Source organism: Lutjanus erythropterus, chromosome 15 (genome assembly GCF_056507025.1).
Source record: "Lutjanus erythropterus isolate fLutEry1 chromosome 15, fLutEry1.hap2, whole genome shotgun sequence".
Taxonomy (NCBI): domain Eukaryota; kingdom Metazoa; phylum Chordata; class Actinopteri; order Lutjaniformes; family Lutjanidae; genus Lutjanus; species Lutjanus erythropterus.
In genome coordinates this window covers 37,477,643-37,505,551 of record NC_139331.1, presented here as the reverse complement: position 1 = coordinate 37,505,551, position 27,909 = coordinate 37,477,643, and the positions used below count along the sequence as shown (strand labels likewise).

Here is a 27,909-nt window from a genome sequence, read left to right as displayed (position 1 = left end):
AAGAAAGAAACTTCCTGTATTTTACAGTCAGTCTGTGGTTTTTGGTCCCTGGAAACAGCAGCAGAGTGAGAGCTCTGTCCGCTCCGCCTCTCTGTGTCTCCGCCCTGCTCGGTGGAGTTTCCTCAGGTGGTTTCAGCGGAATGTGACGGGACTGTCCGTGAGCTCCAGGCCTCACCTCTGCGGGACAAATCATGGGACAAAACCCCTGAATGTCCCCCGCAGTCTGACCCAAACCCGACCCAAGACTTGAGCAGCGATGAGGAGGATCTCTGGTGGCTGTTTGTGACGCTCTGGATCGCCGTGAGTCCGTCCAGGTGTGGCTCTTCGTACCTGAGCTCGTGTGTTCGGAAAGTTTAGGACAGTTTGTGTCGTTAATGAACTCAACATGCCGGAGCTCATCACCGTGACCGAGTTCATCTCAGAGACTAATGAGGACTACAAAGCTCCGACCACGTCCAGCTTCACCACCAGGATGTCCCACTGCAGGAACGCGGTGGCAGCTCTGGAGGAGGTGAACACGCACACACACACACACACACACACACACACACACACACACACACACACACACACACACACACACACACACACACACACAGGGAAATAAACTGTCAGGTGCATTTATTTTGTTGTTGCCACTTCCTGTCATGAAAACTACAGGTTGAAGTTATTATGTTTAGAATTTTAACATAATAGTTCCAATAGTTTTAATGCTTCAGATGATGAACTTTGTCTTTGATAAACAAGTTTCAGTCTGTCTTTGAGCAGGAAAGTGAAGGTGAAGTGTGTTTCTTCACATTTCCAGGCAGCAAAAGGCAACAAATTTGTCAGTTTTTCAGTGAAAAGAGGAACAGAGAGAAGCACTTCCTCATGGTGAAACAGCTCAGCCTGAATCTTGTGCAGCTCAACATTTTGTAAGAGTTCAGAGCTGCTACATTGTTTTGCAACACTGCAGCAGCAGGATGATGATGATGATGATGATGATACATGTATGTTGATATGAGGAAGCAGTGGTAAAAGGTCAAAGGTTGCCTGCTGTAGAGCTGCAGAGTGAAGTTTCAGAAGTCCAGTGTTTTAAGAGCATGTTGTCAGAAATTTAATATAAAATTCATAATCAGAAGAAAATGAGAATGAGTCCTTTACATCTGCAGAGGGAGCAGCTCCTCTGCATGGAGGCCTGCCATGTTCAACCATAAACGTTTTATTTTTTACATATACATTTTATTTAGAATGGACATAACAAGACCGGAGCAGGAAATGATATTGCAGGAACCAAACAAACATGAAACAAAGAGGAGTCGTACTGAAAATCAGATAAGGAAATACAAAAACAACAAGAGACAGAAAGGACAGAAAAGTAAGAGACATTAGAAAAACAGGGATTGAGAAATAGACGTGTATCCTTCATGGTTCTTATTTTCTATAATGTTCAGTGACCTAAAATAATTGGCAAAATTACACATGAACACTGTGAGAGAGCTTCTGTTACATTTACACGTATGAATATGATATTTAATCAACACAAGACTGACGGTATCAGAAATGTCTAAGTGCTCTATAAAATGAATAATATCATTGTAGGTAAATGTTAAGTTATGGATTTCAGATCAGAACAAAGTGACAGGAACATTTAAGAAATAGATGTTCAACATTTTCAGCCTCTGAAGAGCAAAAGACTCATAGATGAACGGAAAATTAAATCTTCTGTGCAGAAAGTCACTGACAGGGTAAACTGCTGATATTATTTTAAAATGGGTTTCTTTAACTTTGGGAGCAGCAGGGTAAAATATCTGAAAAGAAAAGGTCTGTCTCTTCGTCTACATCATCCTGGACAGAGCATGAATTAAAATCACCAAAACTGATTGGTTTAAAAAACAGACTTATTCATTTGTGTGCAGAGAATCACAAGGACAGACGAGACGAAGACCCTCTGCTGGACACAAGAACTCTGTCCAGTATAGATAAGTCCTGTGTGAGCCAATGATTTAACAACTTCTGTGCTGCTTTCAATCTGGAAATAACATTCAGATCATATCGATCATGTACTTTCTCAGTAATTATTAAAACGAGGTATTTTACCTTGTTTTTGACTGGGATATTTTAACCAGATGCTTTCGAGAAAAGACCTATTTTATCACTTTTGAAACCATATTTTTGTTGCTCAGTCATCTGAAAACTGGCTTATTATGAATTCCTATGATATTTCAGTACCAGTCAGGGGAATCTTTAAGATAAATCACCATCAACTCTGCAGCTAAAAGAAACAGTAGGAGGCTGATGGGGCGCCGCTGCCAAATGCCCCTTTTAACTGGGAGCGTTGCTGCGAAACCACACAGAGAGAAAAAACTACTGTTTATGATATTATAAATCATTCCAGTAACATTACAGAAGCTTGTGACAAAACCCAACATTTCCAAGGATTTAAATAAAGAAGGATGTTCTAACTGTAGAACCACAGACGAGAACGTAGATGTTCACACTGAATTTAACAGGTCTGGACCGACCTGTGGATGATTGGACACTTCAATACCATACCTGAAAAAATATTCAAGAAATCAATACATTTTGTTATTAAAACATGAATTAAGAGTCCTTGGGATATTTTTAGTAAAAATAAAAGCAATAAAATATTTTTTCAAAATTGTTCAGCCCTAAGATACATGTAAGTAAAACACAAATAGAACAATTATATTTGCATATATTGCAAGTCACATAGGAAATCCTGTGTATTTCCAACCTCAGTGTGTAAATAAAAATAGAATGCAATCATTTGCAAATTCTTTTCAGTTTTTAATCAACAGAATCCAAAATATTTAATGTTGTTAAACTTGTGTTTTGTGAATATAAAGTCATTTTCAGTTTGATGCAACACATTTCCACAAAGTTGGTTCAGGATCAACAGAAGACTGAAAACTGTTGAACGCTCCAGAAACAGCTGTTTGGAACGTTCCACAGGTGAACAGGTGAGCTGGTAACAGGTGACAGGATCATGATGGTTATTAAAGTCCTGGAAAGACTCAGAGGTTCGTTAATATGGATGAGGTGAGATTCAACACTTTATGAAAAACTGCACGGGTCAGATTGTTTCCAAAAATCCAGATCATCATTAACACTGAAAGCTACATTCAGGGACTCAGAGAGACACATGCTGCCGTCACTGACGTCTTCTTCAGAGACGTCCCCGATTATTTCAGAGAGACGATGCTGAGACACATTGTGGACGTGTTCCAACAGCGTGTCTTCATAGTAAAAGAGTTCAGGTCCTAGACTGACCTGGACCTGCAGTCCAGACCTGGACCTGCAGTCCAGACGTGTCTCCCATTGAAAATGTGTGGTGCATCATGAAGGACAAAACAGGACAACAGAGACTGAGGACTGTTGATCAGCTGAAGACGAACATCAAATAAGAATGAGACAGAATTGACCTTTAAAACTTCAACAGTTAGTGTCTCAGTTCACAAACACTGACTGAGTGTTAGAAGAAAAGATGATGGATCACAGAGAGAAACATGATCCTGAAACACAATGACTGCAGATTTACTACAAACATTAAAGTTGATCAGTCTGATCAGGAAATATCTGATCTTTGTTCTGATTCACATGAATACGGGTCGAAAAAAGATTGAAAATCATTGCGTTCTGTTTTTATTTACATTCAGTCTAAATGAGAAACAGTTTGAGAACATCAGTATTTTGTTCCTGCTCAGAATAATAATCACACCTGAAACTGAGATGTCTGTACAGTGTGTTGTGTCCTCCTCCTGTTGCATGCTGGGACGTCCCACCCAGCAGACCCGGGGCGATGACAGAGCCTCACCCGTCTGATCGAGTCCCAACAAGACCTGTCTCACCCCGTCTCTCCCACTGCGGTGTCTTAAACTGTCTCTAATGGATCCTTCCTCTCTCTGCTGAATCCTCTCTCCTCCACCTCTGTCCTCTTCTCTCCTCTCCTCTCCTCTCCTCTCCTCTCCTCTCCTCTCCTCTCCTCTCCTCTTCTCTTCTCTTCTCCTCTCTTCTCTTCTCTTCTCTTCTCTTCTCTCCTCTCCTCTCCTCTCCTCTCCTCTCCTCTCCTCTCCTCTTCTCTTCTCTCCTCTTCTCTTCTCTTCTCTTCTCTTCTCTTCTCTTCTCTTCTCTTCTCTTATCTTCTCTTCTTCTCTTTGTTTAGAGTTAAAGCTCCTCTTGTCCTGTCTTGTCCAAACATGTCTGTCTGAAGTCTAATCTGAGGGCAGTTCAAGCTGCAGTGAGTTCCTTTTTGAGACTCATCAATCAGCAGCATAATAATCTTCAGATAATAGTGTGATTACTATGAACAGATCACAGATCAGACTTTCTATTTTCTGAGAAGCTTAAACTTCTAAAAAAGTAACTGAATATTTTGTGCATGTAAATGTAGTCAGTCAAGAAACAAGAACCAGAAAATGTTTGATCGATAAATGATTTGTTAATTAGTTGTTGATTGACTAATTTACTCACAGTTTATTGTGATTATTGTAGATCTTTATCTTCTTGTATTCAGGACTAAAAATCCAGATGCAGAGATTTGAAAAGCTTGCTTTATGTTTTTTGTTTGTTCACGACTCTTCCTTCATTGTGTTAGAATCACTGCAGAGGTTTAACACAGATGATGAAAAACGTCTCAGCATGAAGCTGCAGCGTCTTTGTCAAACAGTAACTGAGCAGCTGGACTTTCTGCCTGTTTCACTCACTGAGTCACTGAGCTGTGACTCGGCTGTCAGTCTGCTGTGAGTCGGCTGTGACTCGGCTGTCAGTCGGCTGTGACTCGGCTGTGACTCGGCTGTGACTCGGCTGTGAGTCGGCTGTGACTCGGCTGTGACTCGGCTGTCAGTTGGCTGTGACTCGGCTGTGACTCAGCTGTGAGTCGGCTGTGACTCGGCTGTGACTCGGCTGTGACCAGGCTGTGACTCGGCTGTGACTTGGCTGTGACTCGGCTGTGAGTCAGTTGTGAGTCAGCTGTGACTCGGCTGTGACTCGGCTGTGACTAGGCTGTGACCAGACTGTGACCAGGCTGTGACCAGGCTGTGACTCGGCTGTGACTCGGCTGTGACAGTGTGGACGAGGGAAGCGAGCGGGAGTCTGACTTTCTGTTTCACATCAGGTGACATGAAACCGTTGAGACGCTGAACTGAGACTGAGTTCTGTAGATTTTAGATTCATTTTGGACGATGCTGCAGCTGCTGAGGCTCATGGGAACTGTAGTATTGTTGGTGTTCTTGTCCTTGTGACAGAGTGATGGTGTGTTTACAGAATCATCGTTGGTTTGTGGTGCTGATATCATCTTCATGGGAATCACCGTCTGTTAGTTGTAGACTTTCACAACTTGATGCTCCCCTGCTCTCCTTTTGTCAACATTGTCAGCGATGCATTCATCTTGTTTGGATAAACTTTATTGGTACTGTCACGAGACAAAATCAGCTGGGGGTTTCCTTGTTCAGAACGTCCACGTCCTGGTCGATCAGCTGATCTGTACAGTGAAACCTCTTCCACTGCACCCCTCGCCACCATAGACTGACTTCTGTCATTTTTAGAGATGAGCAGTAAAGAAGAGGTGAACATCATCTGAGAGCTGAAGATTAATTTGAGCTGCAGCTCAGCACTGTTTCATAAATATTAATAATAATAATACAGAGATAACTATACAGATGTTGTGCTGAGAACATTATGATGAAAGTATATGATCGTCTTTTACATGATGCTCTGTCATGTCCCAGAAGTTGTTTTTGGGTTGATTCTGTTTATTATACAGAATAGGTGCAAAATTTAACAATTTTTGACCTCTGGAGAATTTATAAATTCAGTCAGAAATCCCTCGAAGTCAAGTCAGTGTATATAATAATACGCCGAGGGGATTGTTGATCACTCTGCTGCTAACCGTCTGTACCACGTAACAGCAGGTGGTGATAATCCTCTGCCAGATAGCAAGTCTCCATTAAAAGAAGAAGAACACCTGTGCTGTAGCTGCCATTAGCAAGTTAGCTCAGTTAGCGCTCCTATAGGATACAATCAATGGAGGCCAGTTGACAGTGAACGCAGCAGCTCCGGACTCTGACTCCGAAGACGCTGAAGACACGGTGAGTTCAGGAGGCGTGAAGCAGCCGAGTCCTACACTACAGCTGAAAAATTTATCATGATGTTTCATATCCATCGCTATCGATAATTATTGATCATGTTACTGCAAGTGGTGGAAGTGGCTGAGATGATATTTTTGACGGGATACCTTGATACTGCAGAATCATTGTTGGGATGCCTGTTGGTGCTTTCACAGAATATTAACCAAACAAAATGTTTGTTCAGTCTCCTGCTGGTTGTTCAGAGTCATCAGACTTTTGACATTAACCTTTGGTGGCTCACACTTTGCCCCAAAATATATATTTAAACATGAGAGTGAAAAACTGCAGCTGATCCAGAGATTAAAAAAATAAACGAATAAATAAAATGCACACATCACACATAACATCACATATCTATAAAAACTAGTAGCAGTGTGCAGTTTAATATTACTGAGTGTTTGTAAACCTGAAGACGGCTGCAGTGCAGAAAGACTGATTCACTCTCATTCTGCTGATAATGTGGGACAGAGCTGCGTGTTTCTCTGGAATAGCCGACCACTTACAGCTCCTGGATCCTAACCTACAAATCTGGGTGTCATCTTTGATCCAACTATAAAATTTGTCTAAAGGTTGTTTTTTTCCAGCTCAGAAATCTCACCAAGCTCAAACCATTCCTGTCTTTCACGACGCCTTGATTCACTCTCACCTGGATAAATGCAACTCCCTCTATTTGGGAATCAACCAGTCATCCATGTCCCACCTGCAGCTGGTGCAGAACGCCGCTGCCAGATTACTGACTGTTACCGAGAAGCACGACAGCATCACACCGGTTCTGGCGGACAGAATTTAATGTTCTTGTATTTGCTTTTAAAGCTCTGCACCCGAGTTCATAGCTGAGCCGCTCTGCCCTCTCCAACCCCCGATCGCTCAGATCCTCAGACCAGCTGCTCTCAGCTGTCAGGTGATCGAGGCTGAAGGGGAGGGGCAGTCAGGTGTTCGCTGTAGCCGCCCCGAAGCTCTCGAACAGCCGACCTTTTAAATTAAGTTTCCACCTTCTGTTGACATTTTTCTTTTCTCACACTGCACTGCTGAGTCTCCAGTCAGCTGTTTAATGTTCCCACCAGACACATTTTAAAACAAGAACCCTGTGAAAGCCTCCGAAATATTTAAAGTTACATTTTTAGCATTAAAGTTACTATAATGCTAATGCTAACAGGCTGATGCTAATGCTACATCCCAGCAAACTTTGGTCAGATGGTGGAATCTGACATATAGGATGAGGGGCGGGATAAGAGCTAGGCTAACACAGCTAATAGACGTCAGAGCGTGAGAAGAGAGAGGCCCCGCCCTCCTCCTCAGTGTGGCCCCGGGAACAGATGCAGTGGTATCTAACACAGGTTTATCTAGTTACTGAAGTTTAATCCATTCCTCACATGTTTGCTCTCCTTGTTGTTTTTCGTTTCATCGACATGTCGAGAAATACAAAGCTGTTCAGGCCTCTGTTGCCTGGTTACAGTTGCTACTCTGTGACTGGATGGTTGCAGTTTGTAGGAGGTGCTTAACAAAGGGTCGATTGATGGTTAAAAGCGTTTAACTCCTTCAGTGATGTGTGTCAGTTGAATAAACTACTCTCCAGTCTGATTTGCATGAAATCAGCTGTTCAGAGAAACTCCTTTACATTTTGACTCAACCTGTGTCTCTCAGCTCAGTCAGCCTGCAGGACACTCAAACTTCATTATATTTTACAAACTGTGACTTGTTAAATTGTGCTCAGTGCAGATGTTTACAGCTGTGGTCTGTCTGTCTTTGTCCTCCTCAGGCTCTGGACGTGGACAGATCAGTCCTGTACAAGATCAAGAAGTCGGTGAAGGCCATCAACACGTCTGGTCTGGGTGAGTGACAGTTTCACCTCAGCATATCCAAAAATACAGACGTGTCTCACCACAGTGTCACATGTCACGTCCTGTCTGTGTCTGTTCACACACACACACACACACACACACACACACACACACACACACACACACACACACACACATTTCCTCGTAATGATCTACTGACTGCTGTGCGTCTGCAGATTCACCAAACTATCAACAAGATAAACAGCTTTAAAAAGCTCCATGCAAACATTATACTTCCTGTTCACGTCACCCACAGCATGATGGGAAATGTAGTCCTAAAAGTGGGAAATAGGAGAGACAAAAACATGAAAAGTGAGAGTTAGAAGCAGCTGAAACAGTCGACTGAGTGTAGTGGAGAAAGTGTTGAAGTGTCCAGAGGACAGGTGGTGATGAAGAGGAGGAGGACAGTGTGGACATGGACGGATTATGAGACAGTAGGCCCCCCAAGACCCCTCCCAGTTCTCCTTCACACAGGAACACGCCTAGATTGAAAGTGACACTGTGTCGTTTCATGTCTCCTCTTAAGAGTTTTTGTCTCCTTGCGGTGGTTTTATAATTCACTGTGGTACTTTTGTGTCTCTAGAGTCAGTTTGTGTCTCTTTGCTGTAGTTTTGTGTCTCTTTATGGTAGTTTTGTGTCTGTGATATTTCTGTCCCTTAACACCGTCGCTGCACACTGGGTTTAGCTCCGCCCAAGATGTTTGTAGTGGGTTTAAAGAAATGCAAACGAGGCAGGGCGTTTTTTTTCCCCGTAGCAGAATGTGTGTGTTTTTGTTTTGACGTGTGGTTTGGTTTGGTGCAGCTTTATTGTTGTCCGGGTGGAAACAGTAGATCTTTTTCTGTACAGTGTCAGAAACACTTTGTGATAATGAAAAGAAAAAAACCAGATGTGATCCCGCGAGCGGGGCGGAGCTCCAGGGGACAAAGGTTGGGACCCGCTGTTGTAACCGATCCGTTGGGAACCCAGCCGGCGGTGCGTTCAGTTCGTCTGTGTCAGTGTGGCGGGTTTGTGTTCAGGCAGGTGGAGTCTCACCTCCAAACATTCCTGTCATGCCGCTCTCCTGTCCCAGCATGCCGAGGGGGGAGACGCCCGCATGGACGACCAACAGTAACTGTCTGTCTCCTGACATGGAGACAAAAAAGACACCAGATCACACAGAAAGTCCTCATGTTTGACAGAAAACAACCAAAACAACCTGCAATGAACACGTCCTGATTTAAAAATCATAAACAAACAAACAAACAAACAAACAAACAGTGATCATTCATGTCAGACAGTGATGATGAGCTTTATTAATCCTGACAAGTAGGTCCAAACACTGACGATTCCAGCAAGATGAATGAATCTATTAATCATTTTAAAAAAAGTCTTAAATGTGAATATTTTCTGGTTTCTTTCCTCGTCTCTGACAGTAAACTGAAGATCTTTGATCTTTGACATTTGAGGACGTCATCTTGGACTTTGAGAGACATTTTCTGAACCAAACAACTGATCGATTAATTGAGAAAGTAACTGATACAAAAATAGGTCCAAACACAGATGTACTTCAGTTATTTCCATTATCGATCTGTTGATCATTGATTTTTCCATTAATTCTTTGTTCCACAATCAATTAACCGTTAATAATTCATACATGACATTTATACTTTTTGTCATTTTTTATTTTCTCTTTTTTCTCCTCAACAAACGCCTCAGCCTGATAAACAAATTACTCTCCAGACCGCTGATTAATTATCAATGAATATGTTTTTAATGTTTAATGTTTTTAAACATGACAACATGAAAACATGAAAACATGACGACATGAAAACATGACGACATGAAAACATGACGACATGAAAACATGAAAACATGATGACATGAAAACATGAAAACATGATGACATGAAAACATGACGACATGAAAACATGAAAACATGAAAACATGACGACATGAAAACATGACGACATGAAAACATGACGACATGAAAACATGACGACATGAAAACATGAAAACATGATGACATGAAAACATGAAAACATGATGACATGAAAACATGACGACATGAAAACATGAAAACATGAAAACATGACGACATGAAAACATGACGACATGAAAACATGAAAACATGATGACATGAAAACATGAAAACATGATGACATGAAAACATGACGACATGAAAACATGAAAACATGACGACATGAAAACATGACGACATGAAAACATGAAAACATGACGACATGAAAACATGAAAACATGACAACATGAAAACATGAAAACATGACGACATGAAAACATGAAAACATGATGACATGAAAACATGACGACATGAAAACATGAAAACATGACGACATGAAAACATGACGACATGAAAACATGAAAACATGACGACATGAAAACATGAAAACATGACGACATGAAAACATGACGACATGAAAACATGAAAACATGACGACATGAAAACATGAAAACATGAAAACATGACGACATGAAAACATGACGACATGAAAACATGACGACATGAAAACATGACAACATGAAAACATGACGACATGAAAACATGAAAACATGATGACATGAAAACATGACGACATGAAAACATGAAAACATGACGACATGAAAACATGACGACATGAAAACATGAAAACATGACGACATGAAAACGTGAAAACATGACGACATGAAAACATGACGACATGAAAACATGAAAACATGACGACATGAAAACATGAAAACATGAAAACATGACGACATGAAAACATGACGACATGAAAACATGACGACATGAAAACATGACGATGTGACGCAGGAGGAATTAGGATTAGGAGCTAAAACGATTGTTGTTCTGCTTCTGAGTAAAATACATTTTCATTTCCTGACAGAACTGAAAGCTTTATTGAGTCTGAATATTAACTGGACATGTTGTTATATTTTCTATTTATCTCATTAATAAAACCAGCGTTTATTCATTTACTAACTGATATTTACAGACATATTTTCTTTTTTTAAACTGTATATTTCAGTACACATATTTGAGTTTGCATTTGCAAAACAAAAATGAAGATATTTAGATGTTTCAAAATTCAATTGTTATCATATAATTTAAATACAGATGAGGAAATTACTTTGTTACTTTGGAACAATAAGAGTGTGTTCTTGTTGATCAATAACAAAACAAAGATCCATCATTAATTGTCAACTTTAATTCTCATTTTTTTCTTGTACTTCTATCATGCATTATGTAAATATTAATTTAATTATTCCATTTATAATAGTTCTTTTAATTCATGTAATTAGCCATCGATTATAATTAAATTAAAACATTAAAACACTAGAATTAATCTGGTCTAATACAGATGAAAACAGGAGCAGATCAGGAATATTAGGATTGAATTTTAACTGCAGGTTTATTTCTGCTGCACTGTTTAAAATAAAAAAGTTACCATGTACTTAAAATGATTTAATAAGGAGGACGGTAACAACAAAACAACAAAGCATCAGTTTACATGCATCATTTCTGTTTGTTATTTTTACCAACTGTAAAACTTCATTTCCAATAATAACTCATGTGGAACAAACAGAGAAATAATTAAGAATTTGTCAAAGACGTGTTTGATGAAGGTTCTCCTCAGTCAACAAGTCAGAAAATTTCACATTTTTTAAACAGAGTCTGGTGACTTTCTACACAGGTGATATAAAAGCAGCCTGTATTGGTTATTGATTATTGTATATGTAAAATTTGACATTTAATGTCAATAAAATGTTGCTTTGTTTTTGATAAATTGAGTGTGAATGTTGAAATCTGTGTGAAAAGTGTCAGCATCCACCTGTACAGAAATCACACACTGTTTTTTACACAGAAAGAAAAAACTTAATGTGTTGAATTTAAAGCTGAATTTAAAAGAAGACGCGATTGATTAAGAATTTATCATAGCTGTTTCATAAAGTTTATTTTAAGTGTCTTCTCTCCCATTAACTCTCAAAATGATGTATTTTTTTAATGGAGTCTGGTGACGTTGCGGTTTCCAGTTGATGAGTGTAAACAGTGTGTTCTGTGTTCCTGTTCTCTGTGTCTCAGCTCATGTGGACAACGAGGAGCAGTACATCCAGTCCATGGAGAAATTCGGAGACAACTTCGTGTCCAGAGAGAACGCCGAGGTCGGCTCCGCCTTCCTCAAGTTTGCCGTTTTCACCAAAGAGCTGACGGCGCTCTTCAAGAACCTGGTGAGGGTCCGAGTTCTCCACACAATGAGGAACATACGGATCATTAGAACATCAGGGGAACTCGGATTCAGGTCTCATGAGAACTTTGTGTTTGCAGATGCAGAACATGAACAACATCATCACGTTCCCTCTGGACAGTCTGCTGAAGGGAGACCTGAAGGGAGTCAAAGGGGTTTGTGTTTAAAACAGTTTCAAACTTTTAATATCAGAGGCAAAGGGAACTTTTTGTTTGCTGGTGTTTTCATCGAACGCTCCGTAGTAAAATCCAAAGTGACGTCTTCAGGTGTGTTAAACAAAATAGATTCAGTTCACCGTCACAGAAGACAAAGAAAAACAGGGGAATGTTTCTTTATTTTGGCTTAAAAAATGAAATAATTCATGACTGGACCAACTAAAGCTATTCACTGTGGCTCCTCCAGGTGAAACTTCTATTTCTACTCTTTTTCTAACTAACTACATGAGTTTTATATGAAATATTAAATAAAAGGACATAAAGAAAGGAGCCGTTCAGCCTGAGAAGTTTGGATTCGAGTTCTCTTCTGTGTTTTATCAGTAATAAAACTCCTCACACACACACGTTATCGTCTTGACATGTTTCCTGACTGACTCACAGGTCAAAGTCCTCCCTCTGTCTCAGTGTGTGTGTGTGTGAATCAGTGCTGTGCTGTGATTGGTCAGAGGTCAGTCTAATCATGTGACGTCTCTTCCTCTCCTCAGGATCTGAAGAAGCCGTTCGACAAAGCCTGGAAGGATTATGAGACCAAACTGTAAGAACAACAACAAAACAAAAACAGTCTGTTCACTGAAACTTCTGACATTTTTAATAAAGTTAAAATAAAATAAAATGTGACACAGATGACCCTGAGAGGATCAGTAAATCCTGATCTTGACATGAGGACAGAACTTCATCTGTTCGCTCTGCAGACGACACGGTCGAGCTGCACCCTGATGGTCAAAGATTCAATCATCAGTCAGATTCATATCAAAGATGAAGAAGAAGGACATTAAAAACAAAAGTCTAACTGGTAAAACATATAGGAGTTTAGGTGGTGCAATACACCATTAAAAAAAAATGATATCAGACGGCCAAATCTGATTAGACTAAAAAAAATCTTATTTTTGGGACAACCCTACTTCTAAGATGAACTTTTGACAGTATTTCTGTTTTTCGTGGAGCCCCTCTTGACTCGACCTTTGACCTCTGCAGAGCGAAGATCGAGAAGGAGAAGAGGGAGCACGCCAAGCAGCACGGGATGATTCGTACCGAGTTCAGCGGAGGCGAGATCGCCGAGGAGATGGAGAAGGAGAGGCGACTCTTCCAGCTGCAGATGTGTGAGGTGAAAAAAAAAAACATGACATGTGAAGTCATGTTTGGGATCTCCACAATTTAAATCTAAAGAGATAGTTAAGGGTTTTTTTAATCACTTTACGTGTACGCAATATTTAGAATAATTTCACCTCTTTATCTTTCTGTCAGAAAGACTTTTCTGACAGGAAACCACCATTACATCAGACAAATATCTCTCTACAACCCAACCAAACTCCATTGAAAAAAACAGCAATTTTATCTCAGAACACAGGAGTTGTTGGTCTGCTGCTGCCTCCATCTGTTAGTGTGTTTGTGTTGTTGTGTGACTTTAGTTTTAAAAGGTTGGATGGGATTCACCAAAGTCACACAACAACACAAACAAACTAACAGATGGAGGCAGCGATAGTCTAACAAACTCCTGTGTTCTGTGAGATAAAATTAGAGAGAGTTCAGTTTCCAATCATATTAACAAACAAACAAACAAAAAAAATACAAACTATCTCTTCAAGTTCTGTGAGTTTAAATACAACTCAGAACAAATAGAAATAATAAATGTTTTTCTCATGTTTTAGTATCTGCTGAAAGTCAACGAGATCAAAGTGAAGAAAGGCGTCGACTTCCTCCAGAACCTCATCAAGTATTTTCATGCTCAGTGCAAGTACGTCTATCTTACATAGTCTCATACACACACACATATATATATATGTATATACACACACACACACACACACACACACACACACACACACACACATACATATATATATATATATATATATATATATTCATATAAAAACAGGACTTCAGTTTCTGAGCCTAAATATTCAGACCCCAAATCATAATCAGTGATTGTAATTGAATTTTAGTTCAGTTGAAAACTGGGGTCGACCCTCAGGAAGCCTTGTCTCCTTCACACATTCATGTTATTTTTTACATTGTTTTGTTTGTCTTTTTTTAATATGTGTCAATCAGATCAAATCAAGTTAAAAGAATTCAGCATAATCTCGTGTGAACATGTGAATCTGCAAAATGACTTTAAGACATTTGTGTGTTATTCATCAGCCTTTTGATGAGACCAGGTTGTAAAAAGAAATAACTTATTTTCTCATTTTGATTTATTATAATATTTGGTTGTAAATATTTAAACTGCATTTCTTTATTCCATGTCTCTGTTTTGTGTGTTCAGTTTTTTCCAGGACGGACTGAAGGCTGTGGAGAGTCTGAGACCCTCCGTAGAGAAACTGGCCACAGACCTGACGGCGGTGAGGACGGACATATTTAGTGCAGCGTTAAAGGGTCATTTCATCCAAAATGTCTCTGCTTATCTCTTTTCTTTTACTGATATTTCAATGAAATGACCCTGAAGCAGGAAAATACAAAAAAACATGTGACTCTGCAGTGTGCCTCAGACAGCAGCCGTCACTAATGTCTGTATCACCTGCGTCTCTTCTTCTGTGGTGTTCAGATTAAACAGACTCAGGATGGAGAGAGGAAACAGCTGTCTCAGCTCCGAGACGTCCTGAAAGCGTCTCTGCAGTCTGAGAACAAAGAGGTGAGAAACTTCAGACTCATAATTACAACATTTTACCATTATTGAACCAAAGAAGAAGAAGAAGAGGTTTCTTCTTCATCCTTCAGTCCGAACGTGTGATTGACAGCTGGGGCGGTCGTCATGGGCAACCAGACATGACGTAATCATCTTGTGGTCATCGACTGCAACTGTATCATAAAAAGGTCAAACTCAAATATTCAAACTGGTCTGAAGTGGAGCAGCTGTTAACGTGCTGTGTGTGCTTCCTGGTTCTCCGCAGGACGCTCAGGCCAAACAGAACGCAGGTTACAGCCTCCATCAGCTGCAGGGCAACAAGGCGCACGGCACCGAACGCTCCGGAGTCCTCTACAAGAAAAGTGAGGGGTGAGTCAACTCCATGTCCCAGAATTCCACAGGAAAATAACTTCCTGCAGATTTTAACTCCGGGGGCAGATGTGTTCACGCTGCTGCTGGTGCACCTCGTTACTGGACTGAAGTAGATTATTCAGTATTTTCATACGTTCACTTCCCACCTTTCAACACAAATATCTGCACTTTGTACTCTTTACATTTTCAAAACAAGTTTGTTACTTTAGTTTAAATGCAAGACAAAAACGTAACAAGACGAAAACAACGTAACGAGACAGAAATTATGTAAAAGACATAACAATGAAAATGATGTAACAAGTTAAAACAGAAGAAAACGGCGTAAAAAGTATAACAAGACACATCAAGACGGAAATGACAGAACAAGATGTAAGAAGATGTACATGACATAAAACAAGACATAGACAAGATATAAGGCGTAATAAGCTGAGACGGACAGAGACGGAGACTCTGTGGTGGAGAAAAGCTGAGCTTCAGTTGTCTTTGGACAGAAACAGTCAGTAGAAATGTCCTTCAGAAGACAACTTTTTACTTTTATACTCTGAGGACATTTCAGAGCCTGAACTTTTTCACTTTTACTGCAGTAAAGACGTTGAATCAGTACTTCTACTTTCACACAGGTGTCTGTACTTCTACTGGAGAACAGGACGTGTGGACGTGTCTCTCTTGTCTCTCGTCTAAAACGTGATCTGCTCCACCAGAGCTTCAAACACTGAACTGCTCATAAAGAAACTGCTCTGTCTGACTGGAGCTGTACTTTAAATTTGAATATTAAATTGAAATAATAAACTTGTGCTCTGAGGGTGTCGCCGTGTTCTCATATTAACATTTCTGTTTTTTAACGGGTTAAAATGCCACAAAGTCCTGGTTTTAGTTCACTTTGGACGGTTTCATGATCTGAAAATGATCCGTCCAGTGATTTGTGTTTGTCTCGTCCTCAGCCTGAGGAAAGTGTGGCAGAAGAGGAAGTGTTCGGTGAGGAACGGTTTCCTGACCATCTGCCACGGCACGGTAAGACCCCAGATCCTCTTCTCCTATTGGTCCACCTGCATGAGAAGCTCCGCCCTCCTGCCTGCCTGCATGCTCATCAGCCAATAAAAAAATCTCTCTCTGGGTTTTTATTTTTGATTTTTAATTGGGGAAACATGCGATTTTAATTTTAGCTTTTTTATTTAGTTTCTTATTTTTTTTCTTTCTTTTTGTTCCTTCTTTCTTTTATTTTGAAGTTTTTACATGAAGAGTCAAACGGCCAATCAGGACAGAGCATGAAGCAGAGGAAGAGAAAAAGGAGGAGAAGGAAGAGCATAAGGAAAAGGATGACAGAGAGAAGGGTGGGAACAGGACCAGTTTGGACTGGGGGGGCGGGGGGGGGGGGGCAGCCTGTTTCTGCTTCAGCTCTCAGAAATAATGAGGTTTTATTCACAACACAAACAGAAGAAAAGGCCACATAACGTACAACATCACGTTCCAGTGTCTCGTTAACACCACCTTAACTGTGATTTTGGTCTTTAGTCAAAACTAAGAGACGTGTTTCTGTCGCGGATCCACAGAGTTTAGACGATTCAACCTGAAGAGAACAAATAGAAAGAAACACACAGAACCTCAGAGAGACACGAGAGAAAATAAACTCTGGTGATCAATTTTCTACATCTGATCAAAACTTTTTTATTTCCTGTTTATGACTTGAGAACAGGTGAAGAACAGTTTTTGACAGAACAGTAAGTTCTGTTCAGAGAAATAACATATAAGACCCGACACTCTTCATCCAAAGAACCCTGTCTGTCAAAGATAATCCTTTAAGAACTCTTTTTCCATCTTTTCTAGAATCATAAACACGGAGAGAAAACTTTTTACATCAGATGTAGAAAATGGATCAACACAATAATTTTTTTCATCACTTGTCTCTTGGGGTTTCCGTAGCAACATGAACCTGACTTCATCAGAATCTTTATGTTCATTTTGAAACAAGTCAACCTTAAAGTCAGGTGACCACCAAAGTCATTATTCATCATCTGGTCACCATGGATACAGATCCAGATCCACTCAGTCCACACCAGTATTTCCTTCATTAAGTCTAACTCTTGTTCTGGATGTTGAACACTCAGTGTGTCCTCTAACGCCTCTGTCCCCCGCGTCTTGTCTCTCAGGCTAACAGACCTCCAGCCAAACTCAACCTGCTCACCTGCCAGGTGAAGAGGAACCCAGACGAGAAGAAGAGCTTCGACCTGTTCTCACGTAAGCTGCAGACGCACGCTCACCTGTCGGAATAACACCTTAAACACGTCATCAAAAACACCTGTCTGTTTCCCTCCTCAGACGACCGGACGTATCACTTCCAGGCCGAGGACGAAGCCGAGTGTCAGATGTGAGTAGGAAGCTTCACCGACACCTGTCACCTGTTATAACAGCTGACGTGACGCTCTGTTGTCACGTTCCGATGTGATGTTGTGGTGTTTTTCCAGCTGGGTGTCGGTTCTGCAGAACAGTAAAGAGGAGGCTCTGAACAAAGCGTTTAAAGGCGACCAGAACGAAGGAGAGAACAACATCGTGCAGGAGCTGACCAAAGCCATCGTCGGAGAGGTGAAGAGGATGAGCGGCAACGACAGCTGCTGCGACTGTGGAGCGCCCGGTCAGTACTGCTGATGCATACTACTGCTAGTACTTCTACTAATACTGCGACTGTGGAGCGCCTGGTCAGTACTGCTGATACATACTACTGCTAGTACTTCTACTAATACTGCGACTGTGGAGCGCCTGGTCAGTACTGCTGATACATACTACTGCTAGTACTTCTACTAATACTGCGACTGTGGAGCGCCTGGTCAGTACTGCTGATACATACTACTGCTAGTACTTCTACTAATACTGCGACTGTGGAGCGCCTGGTCAGTACTGCTGATACATACCACTGCTAGTACTTCTACTAATACTGCGACTGTGGAGCTCCCGGTCAGTACTGCTGATACATACCACTGCTAGTACTTCTACTAATACTGCGACTGTGGAGCGCCTGGTCAGTACTGCTGATACATACTACTGCTAGTACTTCTACTAATACTGCGACTGTGGAGCGCCTGGTCAGTACTGCTGATACATACCACTGCTAGTACTTCTACTAATACTGCGACTGTGGAGCTCCCGGTCAGTACTGCTGATACATACCACTGCTAGTACTTCTACTAATACTGCGACTGTGGAGCGCCCGGTCAGTACTGCTGATACATACTACTGCTAGTACTTCTACTAATACTGCGACTGTGGAGCCCCTGGTCAGTACTGCTGATACATACCACTGCTAGTTCTTCTACTAATACTGCGACTGTGGAGCTCCCGGTCAGTACTGCTGATGCATACTACTGCTAGTACTTCTACTAATACTGCGACTGTGGAGCGCCCGGTCAGTACTGCTGATACATACTACTGCTAGTACTTGTACTAATACTGCGACTGTGGAGCGCCCGGTCAGTACTGCTGATACATACTACTGCTAGTACTTGTACTAATACTGCGACTGTGGAGCGCCTGGTCAGTAATGCTAGTACTACAACAACTGCTGCTACTGATGCTAATGTTGCTACTGTTGTTACAGCTGAGCTGTTGAACAACTCATTAGTTGCTGGTTGGTCTGTGTAGCCAAAGTTAGCGGTTGGTCTGTGTAGCTAAAGTTAGCGGTTGGTCTGTGTAGCTAAAGTTAGCGGTTGGTCTGTGTAGCCAAAGTTAGCGGTTGGTCTGTGTAGCTAAAGTTAGCGGTTGGTCTGTGTAGCTAAAGTTAGCGGTTGGTCCAACCAGTAAATGGTGAATTAAATTAGATGTTGAGACAAGATAATAGTGAAAATTCCATCCTGTGAAAACCTTTTGTTAAGAGATAATGAACTGACATCTGTCAGATTAGCTGGTTTCTCTCAGAACAGAGCTGTTGTGAGCCTTGTGAAGTGTTATAACATGTGAACATTGCACATGGCAGTATAACTTTTTTTTTAAATTGTATTTGAAAATTGTAGTCTTGCTAATAATCCCCGTTTTTACTAAATGTAATAAAATAATATCTAATCAACTCATGTTTAACACATTTATGTTCAATGATGCTACTAGTAACTGTTGCTGTTATCATCAGTACTGCTGCTGCTAATTTACTGCAAACATTGAAGCATTCACTACAACTGTTATCATTACTATTGCTGTCACTACTACTGCTGCAAGTACTGCTCCCAGTACTGTTACTACTACTACTATTGCTTCTGCCACTGCTGCTACTACTAATGCTACTCCTACAGCTACTACAGCTACTACAGCTACTACTGCTACTCGTAGTAACTCTGTTGTAACTGCCAGCAGTTTCTCTGTACCTGAGGTGAACTGTGAGTCTCGGTGTACTTTTATTTGAACTGAGGTAACATTCCTCAGCTGTTGGTCGTGCCGGTCAGATGAGTTTCTGCAGGAAGAAGAAAATACTGCAGAGTTTCAGCTGCTGCAGGAAGGAAACTGTTCTGTTGTCAGTGATTGAGAAATCAACAGTTATGCAAGTTCACACATCACAAGAGCTCAAAGTCCCATCAGCGATCCGTTGGGCCTGCAGAATTAACCAGCCTCTGGCAGCCACGGTTTTCACCCCACGAGGCTCAAATTTGGCACAGAGGTTGTGTGTGTGTGTGTGTGTGTGTGTGTGTGTGTGTGTGTGTGTGCCAGCCAACTTGCAGAAAGGGGGCGTGGCAGCAGGCGTGGGCTGTAACAAACAGGTGCATAACTTTAAAAAGGATTCAGTTAACAGGATCAGACTAGTGCCTTAAAAGTTGAGCCTGTCGAGGCCCGATGCCCGTCTGAAACCGACCCGAACTCAACCCTCATTAGCATATTTCAGCCCAAACCCGATTACAGCCCGACATTTTTCTTAACCAGCTTCCCTCTATGTACCAAGCAGCAGAAGTTTTCAGTGACAGATAAATAAGAGCGCACAGACGTACGTAGAAGTTTGGGAAACACTGATGTACCTCAATAAATATTACATCGTCACTATTTTCATTTTTTTTCCAATGAATATGAAAATTTTAATGCAAAACTGTTTGCTTCCACTAATCGTATCAAAATAGCCAAATTGATGCAGTTAAACCCTCCTCTGTCTCGTCCCGTCAGCTCCCACCTGGCTGTCCACCAACCTGGGGGTGCTGATCTGTATCGAGTGCTCGGGGATCCACAGGGAGATGGGGGTCCACTACTCCAGGATCCAGAGTCTGGACCTGGATGTCCTGGGAACCTCCGAACTGCTGGTGAGTGTTTTTGGCCGTCGAATCCCAGTTTTCTGTCTGTGGGTTCCAGTTTAGTTTTTTCAGGAAAGTTTAGATTAATTTGAACTAGAAAACTGTTTGGAAAAGGGCAGGTACTTTGAAAGATACTTGGCTGATTGTTACTATTATAGAACACTTGTTGTGTTGAATAGGACTGCAACTAACAATTATTTTCATTGTTGATTAATCTGTCGATCATTTTCTCAATTAATCGATTAATTAATCCTGTCACAGTCATGTCAATTGATCAAAAGGTCCAAACATGTGAAAACAGGTGGTTCCACGTGTTTTCATGTTTGGATCCATTTTTCAGCTAGCGATCAATCTGCCAATAATTTTCCCACTAATCGATTAGCTGTTTGATCCATAAAGACCTGACCTGATGTTGTGTTTTAGTTGGCGAAGAACGTGGGAAATGCCAGCTTCAACGAGATCATGGAGGCAGATCTGTCAGCGCAGGACGTCACCAAACCTGATCCGAGCAGCGACATGTGAGTGACGGCCACGCCCCCACACCATGTGACTGCAGGTGTCACACAAAGAGGAAATGACGTAAAGTCTCTGTTGTTTTCCAGGCAGATGAGGAAGGACTACATCACTGCTAAGTACACAGAGAAGCGTTTCGCCAAGCGGCTTTCAGGCGACGGCGCGTCCAGACTGCAGCGTCTGTACGAGGCGGTCAGGAACAGAGACATCCTGTCTCTGATCCAGGTGTACGCTGAGGGGGTGGACCTGATGGAGGCCAGCCCGCAGCCCAGCGAACACGTACGACTGCACACATTACTCCTACACTTTTAGACTGGTAGACTTTTATCACAGAATTTTTAACTTTTTTAACTTTAATTTCATAATTAAAGTTTTAATCTCATAATTTAGACTTTTTCCCATATTTTCAACATTCTTTATCTCATAATTTCAATATGTCATATTTTCAGTTTAGTTTAGTTTAGTTTTATGTCATAATTTTACCTCATAAATTCAACTTTTATTCCATATAATTCACCTGTTACTTCTGTCAAATGTCAGATTCTGTTGCACATGAAATAAGTCAGTTTATGATCGTCTCCGTCTGATCAGGTGATGTTTTTACTGAAGCTCTGTGTTTGTTTGTTTCCTTCAGGAACCTGGAGAGACAGTTCTCCACCTGGCGGTTCGTATGGGCGACAGGAACTCGCTCCATATCATCGACTTCCTCGCCCAGAACAGGTAACGGTTTGTACAGGTGCTGGAAATCCTTGAAAACATGATTTCATGGTTTGAAAATTGCTTGGATTTAAGATAAAGTGCTTGAAACAGCTTGAAATTGTAATTGCAGTACATTCATAATTAAGAAATAAAATAAGTTGGAGATGTTTTTACAGTTGGATCTGTCAGCGTGTCAAAATTATTGACGTATTGATTGTTGAGTGATGGTTTTCTATCGGCTCAGTCAGGTTACATAGACGAAGAGTTTAATGATCATTCAGAACATATATATGTATATAAATATGTGAACACCTTAATAAAAGGTAACACACATCATGACCAGACACACAGTAACCACAGATATCATTATCAATTCATCTGTCAACCATTTTCTTCATTGATTAATTAATTATTTGGTCCATTTTAATATCAGAAAAGAGTCCAAGGTGACGGAAACTTAAGAACACAACGTACCGTTTTAAATCTGAAAGTCTTCTTTGGTCGAGTCAAACCTTTAATCACAGATCTGATCGACACATGAGACGGATCGAACCGATGAGGAGACATAAGATACCTTCTGATATTACTGTCACACGTTACCATAGTAACAGCATGAAGGATGACACGTCATTTAAATCAAGTGGTTTTGCTTAATCAGATCTGATTACTTATATAGAATTAATCATAAATAATTTATGGTCATTTCAAATTAAAACTGACTGTGCGCGTGTGTGTGTGTGTGTGTGTGTGTGTGTGTGTGTGTGTGTGTGTGTGTGTGTGTGTGTGTGTGTGTGTGTGTGTTTCAGTGGTAACCTGGATAAGCAGACAGCCAGAGGCAGCACGGCGCTTCATTACTGCTGTCTGACAGACAACAGCGAGTGTCTCAAACTGCTGCTGAGAGGAAAAGCTTCAGTGTCCATCAGTAAGACACAGACAGACAGACAGACAGACAGTCTGTCTCCATCACTGCACAGGACATTAAACTGACCCCTGACCTTTGATCTTTAAAGAATTTAGAAAAAAACTCATTTAAAAATGGACAAAAATCCAAATCCAAGAAAATGATGTGATTAATAAAAAAATGAAATAAAACATGGGATGAAAAAAAACTTGATATACTCAAATATGGATAAACACAAACTATACAAAAACATATTTTCTTGTTCTTTAAATCATAACATTATATATTATTTTAACAGACTTCAGAACAGCCAGCAGAGAGGAACTGATGATCTTTTAAACCTTTTATTTATTTTATTTTAACAGACTTAACTAGAGTGTTACGTTTGACTCCTACCAAACCCTACAATGTAATGATCAGCGTTATGAGGACTTTTGTCCCCATAAGGAAGTCGTGTCTCCACACTGTGAGCGTGTAAACAGACTTCTGTCAACATCCAGCAGCTTTATATTTTCTGCTTTGACAGATTTGAAGCAGTTTGGTTTCATCATGTGAGTGAACACACAACTTTAGTCTCCTTCCTAAATGTCTCAGCAAAAGTCTTCATTTGACCGTGAATTCGTCTCCACAGCAAACGAAGCAGGAGAGACGCCGCTGGACATCGCCAAACGTCTCCGACACACCCAGTGTGAAGAACTGGTAAAATTCAGATGTGATGCATTTGTTGTGAGACCGGATGAGCTTTTTGTCTCATTTCTCTCATTTTAGCTTTATGATTCATACATTTATACATACAGGTAAATTTACCTGAACTGAGCTGAATTAACAAATTTAACATCTTCACATTAAAATAAACATGTTATTCATACATCTTAAGACTGAAATTATAGAATTAATACACTCCTTGAGGTTTTTGTGACAAAAAAAAATCTTAATTTAAAGATCCGTTTCAGAAAAAGCCAATAAATGGACTTTTTTTTTTAACCCACAAACCTTAAAGTGTAGTAATTCTATAATTTCAGTCTGAAATAATATAGAATACATATATAATCAACATGCATATAATATAATATAATAGTTTTTATTGCCTGTTATCCGTTTTATTTTGAAACATTTATCCATTTGTTCTTCCACGTTTATTAGTTTCAGATTGTTTAACTGATAATTCATCTGGTATTTTTGTGTTTGTTTCAGTTGACTCAGGCTCAGACAGGAAAGTTTAACGTCCACGTCCACGTTGAGTACGAGTGGCGTCTGCAGAACGAGGACCTGGACGAGAGTGAGGACGAGATGGAGGACAAGGTCAGCTGCTGTTATGTTGAACAACATGTAGACATGTGGCGGTTCAGATGACTGACAGTCTGTTCTCCGCAGCCCATCCCGAACCGCCGCGAGGAGCGTCCTGTCAGCTGCTTCGTGTCGGGCAGCGGCCCCATGCAGCCCAACCTGGCGGCGTTGGCGCGGGATGCAGCCTGCCTGGTGCGGGACAAACAGAGGCCTCAGGTCCCCAGCATGATGATCAGCAACGAGACGTACGGCACCATGCTGGACCTCAACCTGCCGCCGCCGGGACCAACGCCGCCGCTGCCGCCCAGAGCGCCCAACAGAGGTCAGAGGCTGGCGAGTCTTCAGGGGGTCCTGAGCATCTTTACATCAGAAATATCAGATTTAATTCTATTTATATTATTTACAATATAAAAATATTCAGTCCAAAATATTAAAGGTGCAATATGTAAGAAGTTTAGTTTCAAACATTCACGCTAATTAAAAAATTAACTCAAAATTTAGCAGCGAGCAGCAGTGAACGAGTCCACGCAGACTGTGAATGTTTGGATGTTTGTAAGAAAGAGGAAGTCCAGAAACACATGAACTGTTTCCTTACATATATATAAACCTTCAGAAACAGGATTTTGATGAAAACTGATTAAAAGTCATACAAGTTGATATTTTTAAAGCAGAAAATTAATAACGATTAAAATGGTGAAAGAATTTTGAGTCTACGCCAAACTGTTCTTAAGATATTTGTGAAAACACAAACTTTATCATTACAGCTCCACCTTGTGGTCAGTCAGTGTCATGAATTTGCAACCCACCTACCAGTTTTTGTGGGTTTTTGTCCTGTGATTTTTGCTCCACAAACACTTTTAGCAAAGAAAGAAAAATAACCATCAGAATAAAATAATTAGCGGTCGTCAGCAAGCGACGCTGTTTTGACGCTTAATAATCATCAGAATATGAAGAAATTACAGTCCTGACGTTATGTTCAAGACGTCTTCGCATTGTGTTGCAGAAATATCTGCTGATTTTAGCAGGATAACCAGCTAGCCTCGGTCAGCCCTGCCTCATAATAACACTGTGTACCTCAGGAGGTGAGAGTACGATGGTGTGACTCGGGCGTCCCTCAGAGTTTCAGCTGACGGAGATGTGGACAAACATGAGTTCACTAGAATCCATGAGCTCACAGGCGTTTTTAATCAAATAAATAAACAATAAGAACTCACAAAATATCCATAAAGGAAATACACTTATTTTCTTAAACAGAAAAAGATGTTAAAAACCAACACTCCTCCAGCGCTCAGACATCACGGCGTCAGGCAGTCAGCACAGACTGCTGGGTGTAAAGCTAACTGAGCTAACTAGCTAACCATGGCTACAGTTAGCAGCAGTTAGCATTCACTCTGGTGATTTGTTTGGAATATAAATTCACCTTAAGTAACACTTTTTGTACAGTCCTCAACTATTAATTTATTGATTTACAAAATAAACAATTAACCTCTAAAGATTAATCATCCCATTTTAGCCATGTTAGCATTGTGGCTCTATGAATAGAAATATCTCAGCATCTTTATCTTCATCTAGCGCCATCATCAGGTCAACATGTGAATGTGTCCAATACTTTGTTTTTTGACCAAACACCTGCAGAACTACAGGCAATTCCATCATCCTCAGCTGGACTTTGTGTTTATTGGTAGTTAGCTAGTGTTAGCATGCTAGCACACACAACTAACATGGTGAACATTAGCATGTTAGCATTGTCACTGTGAGTGTTGTGTTTCAGTTAGCACAGCCGCTCAGAGCTGCTAGCATGACTGCAGACTCTCAGTGAATTAGTTTTTGTTTTTTGATTTTGAGATGTTTTGTCTCCCTGCAGGTTCTGGACTCAGTAAACCTGCTGCCATAGAAACGGTAGGAAGACAGCGGTCATCCTCCGACCCCCCCAACCCTCAAACCCCTGAGAGGAACTCCTCCATGTACGGTGAGCGGAGCCTGCTGAAACTCAACACCTGGAAATCTGCACTGACGTAGACGTGGTCATGTGATGTTAGGTCTTCAGTCACCTGTCTCAAGTCTCCATCTTAGTCCTCCTGTGACCAGAGTTCAGCAAAAACTGTGTCAAAAAAATTCACAAGTAAAACTAAACTAAAACTAAATAAGAAGAATCCTTTTAAAATGAGAACCAACCAGCAAACAATACAACGTTTCCTTTCTTTTTTAGCTCGCTAGCAAACAGTTCCTCCTCTCTGATTTAGTGAAATATATTTTGTTCTGTGTGAACAAAGATTTTAGATTTTAATGTTTCCCAGTTACCAGTTCTTCTGTCGTCCTCTCCCAGTGCTCCCAGCAGCTCCTCCTCCTCCAGTAAACAAGAGGTCCAGCATGTTGGACACCAAGACCCTGTCAGCCAGAAACACCCCCCTCCCCCCTCTGCCTCCCCCACCAGCAGCAGGACTGCTCCCAGTCATCCCAGTGCCTCCAGTCCCACCGGCACCCGCCATCCCACCACCGCCCCACTTCAAGGCTCCGTCCCTCCCCCCACCGGTCCCCAGTCACCAGACCAGCAGACCACCAGGACCACCAGGACCAAAGTCCCCTAAATCACCCACTGGGTACGTACTGGTTTGTACTGGTTTGTACTGGTCAGTACTGCTGATTTCTCTTTCTACTGGTTGGTGTTAACTGTTCTGTACTGGTATATACTGGTTTTCACCAGCTGTTACAAGACTGAACTGGTCTGTACTGGTTTTACATTAAGTTATAATCAGTCTGTTCATTATTGTGTCTGATTTCAGATCAGTGAAGGGTCCTCCTCAGAGACCTCCTGTCAGGACTGCATCTGTGGACAAACGAGGTCCTCACACACTGACATCTGCTTCTTGACTTTAGTGTGAAAGAATCAGCAGACAAACAATCCAACATTTACACTTTCATCACATGAAGTCACGTGTTTCTGTTCACACCCGAGGATATGATGATGTCATATGTTTTCTCTGTAGGGTCGCAGCCCAAATCTCCACAAAGTCCCTCTCCTCCAACACCCAAACCCAGAAGCACCTTCACTGTAAGTCCTCAAACACAACAGCACCGACACAGAGGTCAGAGGTCAACAGACAGTCTCAAATTTTAGGTTTTTGTTAATATGTATATATATTGCATAAACAGTATAATAATTTGTGTGTGTGTGTGTGTGTGTGTGTGTGTGTGTGTGTGTGTGTGTGTGTGTGTGTGTGTGTGTGTGTGTGTGCAGAAGCAGAAGCCTCAGAGGGTGAAGGCCATCTACAACTGTTCGGCTGATAATCCTGACGAGCTGACGTTCACTGAGGGGGAGGTGATCGTGGTGGAGGGGGAGGAGGACAGCGAGTGGTGGGTAAGTGACCTCACAGACAGGAAATGCATCATCACTCTGCTCTGACAGCCTGTCTAACAGAGACGCGCTCACATCTGACCCGGCAGTCCTCTGTGTGTGTTTCAGATCGGTCACGTTGAAGGAGAGCCGAGCAGGCGAGGAGCGTTTCCTGTCACCTTCGTTCATTTCATTACAGAGTGACGTCATCACAGGTGTGAGCGGACACGAGTCACAACCCCTGGTCTCCAACTGCACGCCGCGGTCCGAGTGGACACCCTCAGGACCAAAAGATTCAAAGAGACACAAATGTGACAGCAGCACAAACTCAGCGGAGACAAACGCTGAAGTTTGTCCAGAGCTCCGTTCAGGCTCCTCCTCTCAGACGTGTGAAACATCAGAGCTGTTTTTAATCTGAGCCTCGTTCAGACACACAGAACTTTATTTTAAACTGGAACCTTTAAAAAGCTCCAGCAGAGTCTTTTACATTTGAAGATTTCACTTCATGGAAACATCATAGA

The 27,909-nt window shown here is 41.3% G+C and overlaps 1 protein-coding gene across 2 annotated transcripts; it reads left to right on the top strand.

The window, feature by feature from the left end:
• Positions 1 to 358: 358 nt before the first annotated feature.
• Positions 359 to 27,909, top strand: asap2b (ArfGAP with SH3 domain, ankyrin repeat and PH domain 2b). Of its 2 annotated transcripts, XM_084736775.1 has the most exons (29): positions 359 to 511; positions 7,888 to 7,960; positions 12,027 to 12,172; positions 12,270 to 12,344; positions 12,890 to 12,939; positions 13,380 to 13,509; positions 14,054 to 14,139; positions 14,668 to 14,743; positions 14,947 to 15,033; positions 15,293 to 15,396; positions 16,341 to 16,410; positions 16,626 to 16,730; positions 17,547 to 17,634; positions 17,716 to 17,764; positions 17,862 to 18,028; positions 20,530 to 20,663; positions 21,078 to 21,172; positions 21,257 to 21,446; positions 21,802 to 21,887; positions 22,673 to 22,788; positions 23,399 to 23,466; positions 23,962 to 24,069; positions 24,142 to 24,376; positions 25,919 to 26,023; positions 26,381 to 26,654; positions 26,838 to 26,896; positions 27,042 to 27,106; positions 27,293 to 27,412; positions 27,518 to 27,909. In XM_084736775.1, the coding sequence occupies exons 1-29, from the start codon at positions 386 to 388 to the stop codon at positions 27,590 to 27,592; spliced, it is 3,162 nt and encodes a 1,053-aa protein (XP_084592901.1). In that variant the 5' UTR covers positions 359 to 385; the 3' UTR covers positions 27,593 to 27,909. The 2 variants fall into 2 exon arrangements, with proteins under 2 accessions (XP_084592901.1, XP_084592900.1); XM_084736774.1 differs by lacking the exon at positions 16,626 to 16,730.